Raw genomic sequence first — 14,181 nt, 5'->3', positions numbered from 1 at the left:
GAGAATTTGGTGATGCATTGGGTCAGTACTACCCTTTCACCTCTGACACTTGGGTTCAAATCCAACCCAGTCTCCTTTTTCTACTTACCATAAGTGTCTTGTGTCAAATTAATATAAAAGCATTGGAACATATGGGACAAGCAATGGCCATTTGTCTCACCAAAGCCATTTCCTCTGCAACTAGGTACAATTTGCTTTAATGTAGCATTTCAGGCAGTATATTCAAAATGAAAACATTTGTGTGAAGTAGTTCTCACTTGTGAGGTGACAATATATCAGCACTAATCTTTCAAATTAACAATGATACATTGTAACAATAAATCCTGTGTTCACTATAATTTTCCAGATCATCAATGGAGCAAACCTGGGTGGAACTAATAGTATCAAGACCTTTGGCTACTCGATCAGTGGAGGGCTTGATGTCGATCAGAATGAATACCCTGATATTTTAATCGGATCATTATCCGACAGGGTCGTTTTACTGAGGTACAACCTTCATAAGAGTAAGACGTGATAGCAGGAGTGCTGTATGAATTAAACTTAGTGGGGTTAGAGGGCAGGGAATAAATAGACCAGAGCAGGCAGACATAGTTTAATGTCCATTTTGAAGTCATACATTCCATCCTTATTTTTCTGTAATACTTCGATTTTATATTATTTATAGTTAAATAGCAAAACTTGGAGCAGCTTGAGAAGTAGAGTTGGTCGGAGCATAAACGTTTCTCTGCAATACAGGCTGAGGAACTGGGAGATGCAAAACTGAGGTGCTACACAAGGTGTAATTAAAGTGTAATAAGTTTACTAGGCAGTTTCCATTATAAATGTGGACATGGGAATTTATAATGGAAAAAACTGACCAGTCTGAAAACAGGAAGTAAGTTTTGTAGGAAGTGCCTGCCTATGTTTGTTAGATAGACAGACAGACCAATTTGCAAATAGTCATGGTCAATAAAATTAAACATGTTCCTTGTTAGATTTTAATAAGTCCAATGCCCATATTCATTGTCAACTCCATAATATTGGAAACTGTACCAAGTATCAAAAATCAAAATGTTCTCAAGAATGCCCCCAGAGCTTCATAGAAAATAAAACATGGCCTTCAACAATTGTCCTCCCTTCAGATTTTCATCTTTTATTTTTGCAATAATCCAAGTGAAGGACTCCTGTCAGCTTTCGCTACTTTTCCAGGTTGGTGTAGGTGGGCACCAGTATTAACACATCCCAGCAAATTTACATTTGGGTTGCTGCTGGAGACCCGTGTATCAGGAGCTAGCACCACTGGGTACAGCTCATGGCACAATATAAAAGCAGCTAAAGTGGGTTTCAGATAACTTCCTTAGATTTTCTTCTTTGATAGTTTTCTTGCGCCCTAATCAACAAAATGCTGTGTGATTTGTCACTGATCAATCAATGTAACTTTCTCCATCATCTAAACCGAAAAACTGTCCTATGAGACAATGGGGGTGATTTTAAACCTCAAAAGCGGGTGGGTTGGCGGCGGGTGTGAGTTGAAAATAGTTGTTTTTTGGACCGGCTTTATTTCCGGGTTTAATGTCTGCGTGTAAAAGTACAAGCTTCCCATTGGGAATGCAAAGTCCGAAAATTTTGCGGTTGCGACCCATAAAAACAACTATTTTCAACTCCTACCCGCCCCCAACCCACCCATTCTTGGGGTTTAAAATCACCCCCCATGTAACAAATTGTGAATCTGGATCTCCATGGAATCCCATTGGTACAAAATACATTTTGTGGACAAATGTTGTTTTGAATGAGACTTTTTTATATTAATTATAATTCTCTTATTTTTATTTGGTGCTATGTTACCCTTACCCATGCTCACATTCTTCTATTCCTCATGGTTCCTGAATGATGTACCTTACGGGGTACGAGATGCCAGCTCTGTTCTTGAGCTGCTCAGTAAGAGACAGCAAGTCATGGAATTCACACTAGGAAAGGCCTTTGGACGTAACGTTAAGCACATGGGTCATTTTATTCTTACTTTGAATATAAGGGAAGTAATTGCTGAAGCTGATGGCCTGTGTCTATTTTCCAGATCTCGGCCCGTGATTAATATTAGTAAAAATTTCACCGTCCGCCCGAAAATTCTCGATTCCAACACGTGCAAAAAAAAACCCTGGTAAGCATTTGAATTCTTGGTTATTTTCTCTTGAATTCTTGGTTATTTTCACCGTCTGGTAATGTATTCATTCACCACATAACATTTCAGTGGCATTTTAAGAAGGTGCCATATTGTTGCAGCTTATGGGTTCCTGGCTGAAACCACACACAATAGCCAAGATTTTCTAAGAGGCATTACTCTAATTATAAATGGCTCATTGCTGATGTTAAAATAACACCAATTGGAGAAACCAGGCCCATGAGTTACAGATTTCAACCATGCCATTGTGTAAAGACACTGAACAGCAGCCAGGGAGGATCACTCTGCACCGCAATCCTGTACCTCTTAACCACTCATTACGGATCAGCATTGGCAAAAGCCTGGGAGCAGGCCTCACTGCTTGCTCGCCCAGTTAAGGCTTGATAGGAGATACCATTGGGGAAATAGGGGAGAAAATACGTTACTAAAAAAATCTAAAACCTGGATTTGAATTACCTGCACAGAAGGGATGACAACTTCCCCTCCCTCTGCTGCCACTTGCAACTCCCAAAGCTGAGGATTTTGACCAGTCTCAGTCCACAGTACATATAGAACAGCAATTGACATTATATGAGAATATTAACACCTAGTTGCATAGAGCCAGCCAATTTTACACTCCTTTGAGGAGTGACGAGGCTTTTATCCCTTTTTAATTTTAAAATTTCTCTTGCCACGGAGAGGACAAGCAACAGACGCAATGTATGGATTATACGAGCTACGTAACTGGGAGTGGAGTTGGGGGCATGTGAAGAGACTGCAGATATAATGGAGGACAACAATGAAGTGTGGGACATTGAGAAGTGCTGGAAAGCAAAGAGATCCAGAGCAAGAAAAGTTCAGGACAAGAGGAAGGCAGTGTATTTTTTTAATTAATAGAACTATTTCTTGGTGTGTGTTTGGGGTAGAAGTGTCACTCCAATCCTCAGTATTGCATTTTGTAGCTGCAGTACTATTAAATACCTGCTTGATGGCATTACTGAACATATAAGCAGCACTGTTCCTATCACTGCCATGGTTGCACTGCAGCCCCATTCTATTGTCTAATGTTTTAACTGTATAAAAATTGAGTTTCTGTCCACTTTTTGAGTGAGGTAATTAGGCTATGGATAGAATGGAACCACTAAATATGACATTTCATTGGTCGTGGGTATACTTGTCTCATTGTTTCCTGCTAAGCAACATTTGTTCGCTACCATGTTGCCCCTCAGCCTGGTGCTCAGTTCTGCCCTCAACTTCCTCCTAGCCTGGCCTCCTGCTCAATCCTTACTTCGCTGCAGTGACTCCAGGCTCTAACTTGCTCCCACTCTTCGGCGCTGAGCCCCTTAGTCTCCTCGAAAAGCTTCCCCGGCCCAGACAGACCCACCACCAGAACTGTGGCTCCACCGCTGGCCCAGGCAAGCCTGCATCACTTACCTCTCTCCATCGTTGCTTCAAACTTCACTGTTCTGACTACTCTCCAGGACCCACTCTCCTCTCTGACTTTTATTTTCTCCTCCCTGACCCCGAGCCCTGTCAGGGGTGTGAAGAAATAGACCTTGTTGATGGAGAGGATGTGGTGAGAAAGAGAGGCCCTTTTACAGTATTAGAGAGGGAGGGAGATCTGTTGGGGTGAGCACGGGTAACAGAAAGAAAGAGACCCTTTATGCAGGGAATGTAGTTGATGCAAAGATTTTGGGCTCTGACATTGGTGGCTCACCAACTTCCAATCCATGGTAATTTAACGAAGATATTGTGCTAGCCAAGTAGATGCGATGATTTTGAGAAGTGATAAAAGATCTCTGTCTCTCCCTCACGCTGGCATCTGTGTATGGTCCTGCTTTGCAGTTTAGAGTACCTGACCGTACCACTGATCAAACCATGTCCTTCCCCAGAGGGCTTAATCCTATGAGCAACTTTGCAGGAAATGTACTGGAATAACTCATCCACTATATTCCCAATCCAATTAATTTTGCATGCTAATGTTTAATGATAACTTAAGAAATGTGAGAACAGAGAACACCATGGGGAAAGAGCTGACAATGGTCCATACCTACTCTATGGGAAATCCAATAGAGCATGCCATCCATAGAAATCTTCTGGACTTCTTCCTCCTTTTCTGTTGTGCAAAAGTCCAGGGAAAACATTGTGCTGTAGTCCCCTCTTGGGATAAGAGAGAACCTTGGAGCAAAAAATGCAGCTGTAATATGTGGTGTTCTGGGAAGAGGAGAGGGCAAGTTGGACAATGTTTTTAAAGCTAAGTGTTTAAGATTCTTGCAGTTCAAAGACTGGCCTGTTTTGAAGTCAGCAATTATAGTAACCTTTTACCACAATCTGAGTTGTTACATTAGGAACGGAATGAGTGCCTTTTGAGCAAAAGCATTTCCTGATGACCAGGTACCCTCAAAAAGCAGAGTAAATTGCTACAATTATGTAAAGATTTGAATTACAGAAAGCAGATGCATTTTATATTGCGAATGAAACATACTTGTAAAAATCTTGCCTGTGTTTTTTTTAGTATCACAGTGAAGGTTTGCTTCTCGTACCTTGTGAGCACTGGAAATAGAAAGTACAATCGCGACGTTAGTAAGTATCACCACCAAATGAGCTGCCGCCTTTCCACAATGCAATAGATGTAACCTCATAAGATAACTGCCTCACTATGGGAATCGGACATAGTGGGCATTCGAGTCAGTCATTTTCATGATTTTGAGCAGTTGAAAGTTGAAACTGCGATCAAGATCTTTGAACAGTTGGAAAACATTGAATCAAAACATTGACTTAATCTCTCTAGTTACCATTCATCTGAATCAACCAACTATTTATACTGCATATTGTTTCACAAGATCAAGATAAACCACCTTAATAATTGTCAGTTTTCTTTAAGCAGGGGTAAAAAATTTATTCAAAGAACTGGTGGCTAGTTCGACCATCTTCAAATGTAATTTGCCAAAAAATGTTTGTAGCCCAAGTCACATGGTCTGACGCGAATAAGTAATGCCTCGGCTTTCAGTAACTGTCTCCACAAGGTACATCGTGGCCTATTCTAGCAGATGTTCACCATGTGGAGATTGGAACAGCCATTTACTATCATCACGGGAGTCTCCATCTGTTACTAGGGTTTGAAAATGTATAGTCAGACTGATATTTTAGTGCTTTGGTGAAGTTTGGTCAAAGCCTTTCTCTGTGACCGTGTGCTACCCTAACCCCCTCGCTTTAATTTTTTCTTCCTCATTGTCACCTTTTTTTTTAAATCTACGTCAAGTGTTTTGAGACGCTTTCCTATACGTGAGTCCTATAGCGATGCCAATTGTTGGAGGCCATTACATTGGTCTGTTTTTCTTTATATGCAGCTCTTAAGTACACGTTGGAGGCTGAAAAAGACAGACGCTCTTCTCCACGGGTTAAGTTTGTTAAAACAAACAGTGCTATCTATGATGGCATTTTCTCAATGCCGGGAACAAAATGCCAGTATGTCCAACTGGAGTTGATGGTAAGATGCACCTGCCTTGAAGTCATTTTCTATTTTTGATAATTCCTCTGTACAGTCTTTTAAAACTGCAAATATTGAGTGTCATGTCTTCTGATATCTTCAGGAATGACATTGTTATAGTACAGACTACAAGTTAACCTTTTCAAACAAAGAAAACAAGCTCCTAAGTGAAATTCATCCAAACTGAAAGTCAGAAGGGTTTTGATTTTTTCTTTAACAAAAGTATGTTGCTTTCTCTTATAATGCAACCATTTCCATTGTTGTCACAGTCCTTATTGTGTTTCACAGCACAAGAAATATCAAACATGTGAAAATACTGCTCCCTCTTTTCCCTGGGACTGCTGTTGCTGCTCTTTTAGTAAAACATACAGCCATCAAATACAGTATAATTGCATTAAGTGCTTTAAAAACCATTTGAAACTACATAGTACGGAGCTGGGAACTGTGTCTAGGAAGTGGCTACTTTAAAACTTCTGAGGTAATTGATGAATGCTTACAGCCTCCATTCTCGTGCACTTCCTGCTCCAAAATACTGCCTGACCCCAGACCCTCTCGAAACACTGAGATTCTAGGCACTCCTTATAGTCCTAGACGCTGACCCACAGTGCACCTGGATATCAAAATATCTCTCGTCAATACTGTGATCACGCCTCCTGCTCCCAATTTCTGGTACCCACCAACACCCCCACCCCCACAAACCCCAGACTTTACACCAGTCATCCCAGACCTCAACACCCCAATCCCAGTAGTCTCATACCCAGAGACCTTCCTCGCCAGTGCTTCCAGACCTCAGAACCCTGTTTGCTGTTTCCATGTCCCGCCATCCACACCTCATTGTTCCCTGATCCCGGGACCTCCATCCCAGTAACCGCAGACTTCACGACCCCCGTCCCAGTGCCCCATAGGACTCGCTTATGGTCCAGCCTGTCTCGGTGAGAAAGTGAGCAAATTTTTTATAAAAATAGAAAACAAAAAGATGTCATTGCCGTTGTGCATCTCAACAATCTTGTCTTCAATTCATCTACATTTACCATGCTTTTTTTCTAGTCTAGACTTTCCCTGCAGTCTATCCATCACAGTCTCATTATTGACACTTTTCTTTCTTCTTTGTTCTATTCCCTTGTCTTGTTATATTATTTTTGTTACCACATCCTCATTCCATTTGATCTGTTTTTTGTCCTATTGTGTTCTGCTGTTAACCACTTCATCCGGATGTAGGATTTTTGATTGCAGATGCATTATCTTCTCGCCATTACCATATTTTTAAAAGATTAGATAATTAAAAATTTTACATCTGCCAGCACTTCCTGTCAACATAATCCTGGCTAATTTTTCTCCTCTTTTGCTGAGGCCAAGTCCAGTGCCTTTATCTTCAATTCCTTGGAGACCAGATAACTCAGCACAGGCCTACAGTTTGAAGTCCATAATTGAGCATCAGGAGCTTAACATAATATTAGTCTCTGTGCAGTAATGATGAGTTCCTGATATTAATTTGCACTGAAATGATCTTTTGTGTGTTTTGCAGGAACATGTGCAGGATAAGCTTCAACCTATTTCTATCACTCTGAGTTACATTATTCCTAATAAAAGTGCACCAGGCCGAGGAATGGTCGATATGAATGATTTTCCCATTTTGAATGTACTGCATCCGCACACTAGCACAAAAGAGGTAAGACAATGACACATGGTCACCGGTTCAGTGATTGTTGATGAGCAATAAGCAGGGAGGAGGAGGAGCGTGTAGGATAATGTATTGGGGCTTGAGGGAACAAAAGAGGAAGTTGGAGGCTGGAAGTGAGAGAAGAATCACTTATCAACTGACAGGCATTTTTCTTGTATCTTGATTAGAAGTTTGAAAGCTGCTAGAAGATTTTCCTCAAATATAACAGCAAACCTGATGACGACTTTGACATTTTGATTTGATAGTTTAAGTTTCCAATCTATGGACAATGTTAGTAACACCACATTGATTAAAAGGATATTGTCAAAATTCTCCGAATTTATCCAGCAATTAGCTACGCCGCACAGATCAGAAACCCCCCGTTTCATCACTGTTCTGTCCTGAGTTACTTGATCTCACTGAGATGGAGAAGGGGAACTACAATTACTTAGTGCTCCTGACTTAAAAAGGGCAAAATTGTCCAGTATGCTTTCTTCTGATGACTCTCCAGTGATCCTTGCTTAAAGTGCACATGCGAGGATATTGGCTAAGGACAAGATTAGGTTTGGCTATGAAGCCCCATGTGGTTGAATAGCTTACAAATACTATCAGGACTCGGCTATGAATAATAACACTTCACCAAGGTGCTGAACTGTGAACAGGGACCTATGGAGTATACCCAAACAGGTGCCTCTGCTTCAGGGTACGAAAAGGGAGGGGGTGAATTGGCAAATAAAAAGATACTGATTTTGGGTAGTGCAAGTCTCCAAAGAACCTCTTCCAAATACAATGAGAGAAGTCTGAATTCTCTATATTGGCTTGAATTCTAAGGAAGTGTTTTGCACTTTTTGATAATTTTCTGTTTCATATTTGCTTCATTTATGCAAAAAAAAAATATTTTTGCAGATACAAATTCAGAAAGAATGTGGCGATGACCGGATCTGCAAAAGCAATCTCCAAATGAAATATGAGTATGGCAGATTAGGGAACAATGACGTGTTTCATCCCATCGGAAGGTAAGGGGGAAAGAAGGAAATCTGTGTCGTTTGTTACTTTATTTTTAAAAGCTTGTTCCCTGTGGCATGAAAGGTTCCTGTCAAGTCTTTGTTGTGTAGCTAAGTTCTTAAAAGAATAAATGAAAATTGGCAAAATGTTAGGAAACATAGCACACAATATACGTGATGGGAATTTCTAAGGGTACGGTAGCATAATGGTTATGTTACTGGACTAGTAATCCAGAGGCCTGGACTAATAATCCAGAGTTATGAGTTCAAATCCCGCCACAGCAGCTGGGGAATTTAAATTCAATTAATTAAATAAAATCTGGAATTAAAATACTAGTATCAGTAATGGTGGCCATGAAACTACCGGATTGTCGTAAAAACCCATCTGGTTCACTGATGCCCTTTAGGGAAGGAAACCTGCCATCCTTACCTGGTCTGGCCGATATGTGACTCCAGACCCACAGCAACGTGGTTGATTCTTAATTGCCCTCTGAAATGGCCCAGCAAGCCACTCAGTTGTAAAATCTCGCTAAAAAAGGCATAATAAGAATAAAACCGGACGGACCACCCGGCATCGGACCACTAGGCACCGGACACAACAACGGCAAACCAAGCCCAGTCGACCCTGCAAAGTCCTCCTCACTAACATCTGGGGACTTGTGCCAAAATTGGAAGAGCTGTCCCACAGACTAGTCAAGCAACAGCCTGACATAGCCATACTCACAGAATCATACCTTTCAGCCAACGTCCCAGACTCTTTCATCACCATCCCTGGGTATGTCCTGTCCCACCGGCAGGACAGACCCACCAGAGGTGGCGGTACAGTGATATACAGTCAGGAGGGAGTGGCCCTGGGAGTCCTCAACATTCACTCTGGAACCCATGAAATCTCATCAGGTCAAACATGGGCAAGGAAACCTCCTGCTGATTACCACCTACCGCCCTCCCTCAGCTGATGAATCAGTCCTCCTCCATGTTGAGCACCACTTGGAGGAAGCACTGAGAGTAGCAAGGGCACAGAATGTACTCTGGGTGGGGGACTTCAATGTCCATCACCAAGAGTGGCTCGGTAGCATCACTACTGACCGAGCTGGCCGAGTTCTGAAGGACATAGCTGCTAAACTGGGCCTGCGGCAGGTGGTGAGCAAACCAACATGAGGGAAAAACTTACTTGACCTCGTCCTCACCAGTCTACCGTCACAAATGCATCTGTCCATGACAGCATTGGTAGGAGTGACCACCGCACAGTCCTCGTGGAGATGAAGTCCAGTCTTCGCAGTGAGGATATACCATCCAACGTGTTTGGCACTACCACCGTGCTAAATGGGATAGATTCAGAACTGATCTAGCAGCTGAAAACTGGGCATCCATGAGGCGTTGTGGGCCATCAGCAGCAGAATTGTATTCCAGCACAATCTGTAACCTCATGGTCCGGCATATTCCTCACTCTACCATTACCAATAAGCCAGGGGATCAACCCTGGTTCAATGAGGAGTGTAGAAGAGCATGCCAGGAGCAGCACCAGGCCTACCTAAAAATGAGGTACCAAACTGGTGAAGCAACAACTCAGGACTGCATGCATGCTAAACAGTGGAAGCAACATGCTATAGACAGAGCTAAGCAATTCCACAACCAATGGATCAGATCAAATCTCTGCAGTCCTGCCACATCCAGTCGTGAATGGAGGTGGACAATTAAACAACTATGGGGAGGAGGAGGCTCTGTAAACATCTCCATCCTCAATGATGGCGGAGTCCAGCACGTGAGTGCAAAAGACAAGGCTGAAGCGTTTGCAACAATCTTCAGCCAGAAGTGCCGAGTGGATGATCCATCTCAGCCTCCTCCCGATATCCCCACCATCACAGAAGCCAGTCTTCTGCCAATTCGATTCACTCCACAAGATGTCAAGAAACGGCTGAGTGCACAGGATACAGCAAAGGCTGTGGGCCCTGACAACATCCCGGCTGTTGTGCTGAAGACTTGTGCTCCAGAACTAGCTGCACCTCTAGCCAAGCTATTCCAATACAGCTGCAACACTGGCATCTACCCGACAACGTGGAAAATTGCCCAGTTATGTCCCGTCCACAAAAAGCAGGACAAATCCAATCTGGCCAATTACCGCCCCATCAGTCTACTCTCAATCACCAGCAAAGTGATGGAAGGTGTCGTCGACAGTGCTATCAAGCGGCACTTACTCACCAATAACCTGCTCACCGATGCTCAGTTTGGGTTCCGCCAGGACCACTCAGCTCCACGTCTCATTACAGCCTTGGTCCAAACATGGACAAAAGAGCTGAATTTCAGAGGTGAGGTGAGAGTGACTGCCCTTGACATCAAGGCAGCCTTTGACCGAGTGTGGCACCAAGGAGCCTAAGTAAAATTGAAGTCATTGGGAATCGGGGGGAAAACTCTCCAGTGGCTGGAGTCATACCTAGCACAAAGGAAGATGGTAGTGGTTGTTGGAGGCCAATCATCTGAGCCCCAGGACATTACTGCAGGAGTTCCTCAGGGCAGTGTCCTAGGCCCAGCCATCTTCAGCTGCTTCATCAATGACCTTCCCTCCATCATAAGGTCAGAAATGGGGATGTTCGCTGATGATTGCACAGTGTTCAGTTCCATTCGCAACTGCTCAAATAATGAAGCAGTCCAAGCCCGCATGCAGCAAGACCTGGACAACATCCAGGCTTGGGCTCATAAGTGGCAAGTAACATTCGCGCCAGACAAGTGCCAGGCAATGACCATCTCCAACAAGAGACAGTCTAACCACCTCCCCTTGATATTCAATGGCATTTCCATCGCCGAATCCCCCACCATCAACATCGTGGGGGTCACCATTGACTAGAAACTTAACTGGACCAGCCATATAAATACTGTGGCTACAAGAGCAGGTCAGAGGCTGGGTATTCTGCAGCGAGTGACTCACCTCCTGACTCCCCAAAGCCTTTCCACCATCTACAAGGCACAAGTCAGGAGTGTGATGGAATACTCTCCACTTGCCTGGAAGAGTGCAGCTCCAACAACACTCAAGGAGCTCGACACCATCCAGGACAAAGCAGCCCGCTTGATTGGCACCCCATCCACCACCCTAAACATTCACTCCCTTCACCACCGGAGCAATGTGGCTGCAGTGTGTACCATCCACAGGATGCACTGCAGCAACTCGCCAAGGCTTCTTCGACAGCACCTCCCAAACCCGCGACCTCTACCACCTAGAAGGACAAGGGCAGCTGGCACATGGGAACAACACCACCTGTACGTTCCGCTTCAAGTCACACACCTTCCCAACTTGGAAATATATCGCCATTCCTTCATCGTCGCTGGGTCAAAATCCTGGAACTCCCTTCCTACCAGCACTGTAGGAGAACCTTCACCACATGGACTGCAGCGGTTCAAGAAGCCGGCTGACCACCACCTTAAGGGTAATTGGGGACGGGCAATAAATGCTGGCCTCACCAGCGACGTCCACATCACATGAACAAATATAAAAAAACTTTTAAGGACATGTTAGCTGAGCCTCAATGCTTCACCACTAGTCCTCTGCATCTCTACACCATCAGGGTCAAAGATTCAAATTCCAATCCCATTGGGTATCTGCCCCCGAGTTTTCTAACTTTGCAGCTACGTGGGTTCCTGTGTGAAGCAATGTCTGTTCTGCTTTGCCCACGGTGGTGATATGTCTACTGACACTAAGAATATTGTTTGTTTTGGAACTTGTGGAGGAGATAGGAACATTCGGCCATTTAGCCCCTTGGGCCTGCTCTGCCATTCAATTAGATCATGGCTGATTTGCACCTCCACTTCATTTTCCTGCCTTTGCTTCGTTTCCCTTGATACCCTCATTTGCCCTTCCCCCGCCCTCCCTCTACCACAACCACAAGTCATAAGAGGGTCCAGACAGCCAGCTGGTCTTGAGTGGATAGGTAGGGGATAGAAAGGAGAAATAATTGTCAAGTTAGCAAGAGAAAGGGTTGCAGTGTTAGCTCAAGCGATTATATAGTGGATTAATTGGTTGTTTTGAAATCCTGGAAAGGAATGAGTTACAATAAGACCGTGATCACTGAGTCTTGATTTCAACACCGTGAGGGTGCAGGAAGGGGAAAGAACACCAGGAATGACCTATTTGGAGCTTAGGGGGAACAGAGAGCAAAGACATCACTCCGGTCAATATGTATCAGTAAAATGGGGGCTATAAGAAAAGCTGCAACAAGAGAGAGGGGTTGGAGCATGGAAGTAAGAGAGGGATTGTCTATGGAACAATCCTTAGTGCAAGTGAGGTAGTAGAAAAGTCTCCCCAGTTACAAGTACAATTCCTCCTCTGATATGGGAAAGGCAAAATCAGAAATTCCAGCCTCCACAATGGTTTTCAAACCTCAAGCAAAATACTGCAGATGCAGGAAATCTGAAAACAAAATCAGATAAGACTGGAAATACTCAGCAGGTCATTCAGCATTTGTGGAGAAACAGAGAGCAAAGTCCAAGACCCTTCTTCATTCCTTTTTTGTGTTTTTGCGTTCAAACTTCATTTTTCCCTCAATAAATTGTTCCCCCCAACCTCTAAGGCAGTGAAGTTCTTGCTTCTCAGGACAGGGACTGGAGGTGCCAGTAGTACCCAGCAGATCTTGGTAGTAAATCATAGCATGGTACTGTTTTGAGCTCACACTGTTTCACCATATCACATGAGAGATGTGTGATATTAAGTAGCAGCAATGAAGATCTGAAACAAGAAAGTGAGAGAAGAATGGAGGTTTCAATAATTAACATAATGTTATTGGTAGAACTTGAGAGGGATGCAATTCTTTCCACGTTGCTGTTACATTAAATTACTTTAAGCTTTATCAAGGTCTGAGTTAGAACCCATTCTTTCTCTTGTTGCTTCAATACCAGAACAAATGGCAAGCAAATCTTGGAGTACAATCCACAAATCAACCCACAAGTCAATAAGCTTGTATTGCAAGTGAACATAACAAATTTCCCAACAAATGCCACTAATGGCGAGGATGCACACCAGGCCAGGCTGAACATCACACTACCAGATACGTTGGCCTACTCCGGTTACCGTTCAGTAAGTAGACAAGTACTTGATGTTTAAGATTATTGGGGGCAGGGGATGATTATCCAAGTTGCAGTGCTACATTGCTTCAGAAGTGATCTCGACATGAGTGAGTTAAAGGATAAAGTATACAGGCATAAAAGAAGCATTTCTCACAAACCGGAGTCTAAATTTGTCAGTGGTAAGTCAGACCAGACGTTATTCAAATCTACTACCTCACCTACCCTTAGTGGGTAATTGGTAAAATGCACTGCCGATGTGGTTCTGAAAGGTCCCATGTTTGATTCTCTGGCCTATGCTGAGTTAGCTGATCTTAGCCATGCTGCACTGGGACACTGTAAATGACTTCAGTGTGACATGAGTTAGAGCAGAGAAAAATTGGACAGGTTCCTCTGTCCTGATCACTATCCAGTGACAACGACTTAAAAGTGTGCATGTGTAGACAATATGCAACAATAAGATTGGGCTCGACCTTGGCATTGATGCTGTCTGCTGTCGAATACTCACTGTCCAGGCTCACAGATGAAGAATTACCATTTGGACAGAGTGCTGGAGAGCTACCAATGTATATGGAAGTATACCACAGCATGAAGTGCCTTTATTCTGGAGGGGAAGGGGGAAGAAGAAAGTGTAAACTTGCTATTGTGCCTTTCTTTTAGGATTTACCACGTTGCAATCCTGTGGACAGTTACACCGTGATCTGTGATTTGGGAAACCCTTTCGAAAAGAATCAGAAGGTATGTGATTCTTCATCTCCCTTTAATGAAGGTCTAGAGGCTCAAAAAGAGCACAGTTGAACTCGGTGACCAGGCACCTATATATCGAATGTATCAACTATAC

At 43.4% G+C, this 14,181-nt stretch overlaps 1 protein-coding gene across 1 annotated transcript in view; it reads left to right on the top strand.

Moving 5' to 3' along the window:
• itga3b (integrin, alpha 3b) overlaps positions 1 to 14,181 on the top strand; it is a 135,318-nt gene that overhangs the window by 96,457 nt on the left and 24,680 nt on the right. Inside the window, exons 9-16 of the mRNA XM_067968987.1 lie at positions 347 to 486; positions 2,054 to 2,137; positions 4,653 to 4,720; positions 5,488 to 5,627; positions 7,153 to 7,296; positions 8,194 to 8,303; positions 13,176 to 13,353; positions 14,001 to 14,078. Of these exons, the coding sequence (XP_067825088.1) occupies positions 347 to 486; positions 2,054 to 2,137; positions 4,653 to 4,720; positions 5,488 to 5,627; positions 7,153 to 7,296; positions 8,194 to 8,303; positions 13,176 to 13,353; positions 14,001 to 14,078 (942 nt within the window). The remainder of the gene's footprint in view (positions 1 to 346; positions 487 to 2,053; positions 2,138 to 4,652; positions 4,721 to 5,487; positions 5,628 to 7,152; positions 7,297 to 8,193; positions 8,304 to 13,175; positions 13,354 to 14,000; positions 14,079 to 14,181) is intronic.

Source organism: Heptranchias perlo, chromosome 30 (assembly GCF_035084215.1).
Source record: "Heptranchias perlo isolate sHepPer1 chromosome 30, sHepPer1.hap1, whole genome shotgun sequence".
In the NCBI taxonomy this organism is placed as follows: domain Eukaryota; kingdom Metazoa; phylum Chordata; class Chondrichthyes; order Hexanchiformes; family Hexanchidae; genus Heptranchias; species Heptranchias perlo.
The sequence above is the reverse complement of the archived record's forward strand: the minus strand, read 5'-3'. Positions and strand labels throughout refer to the sequence as shown.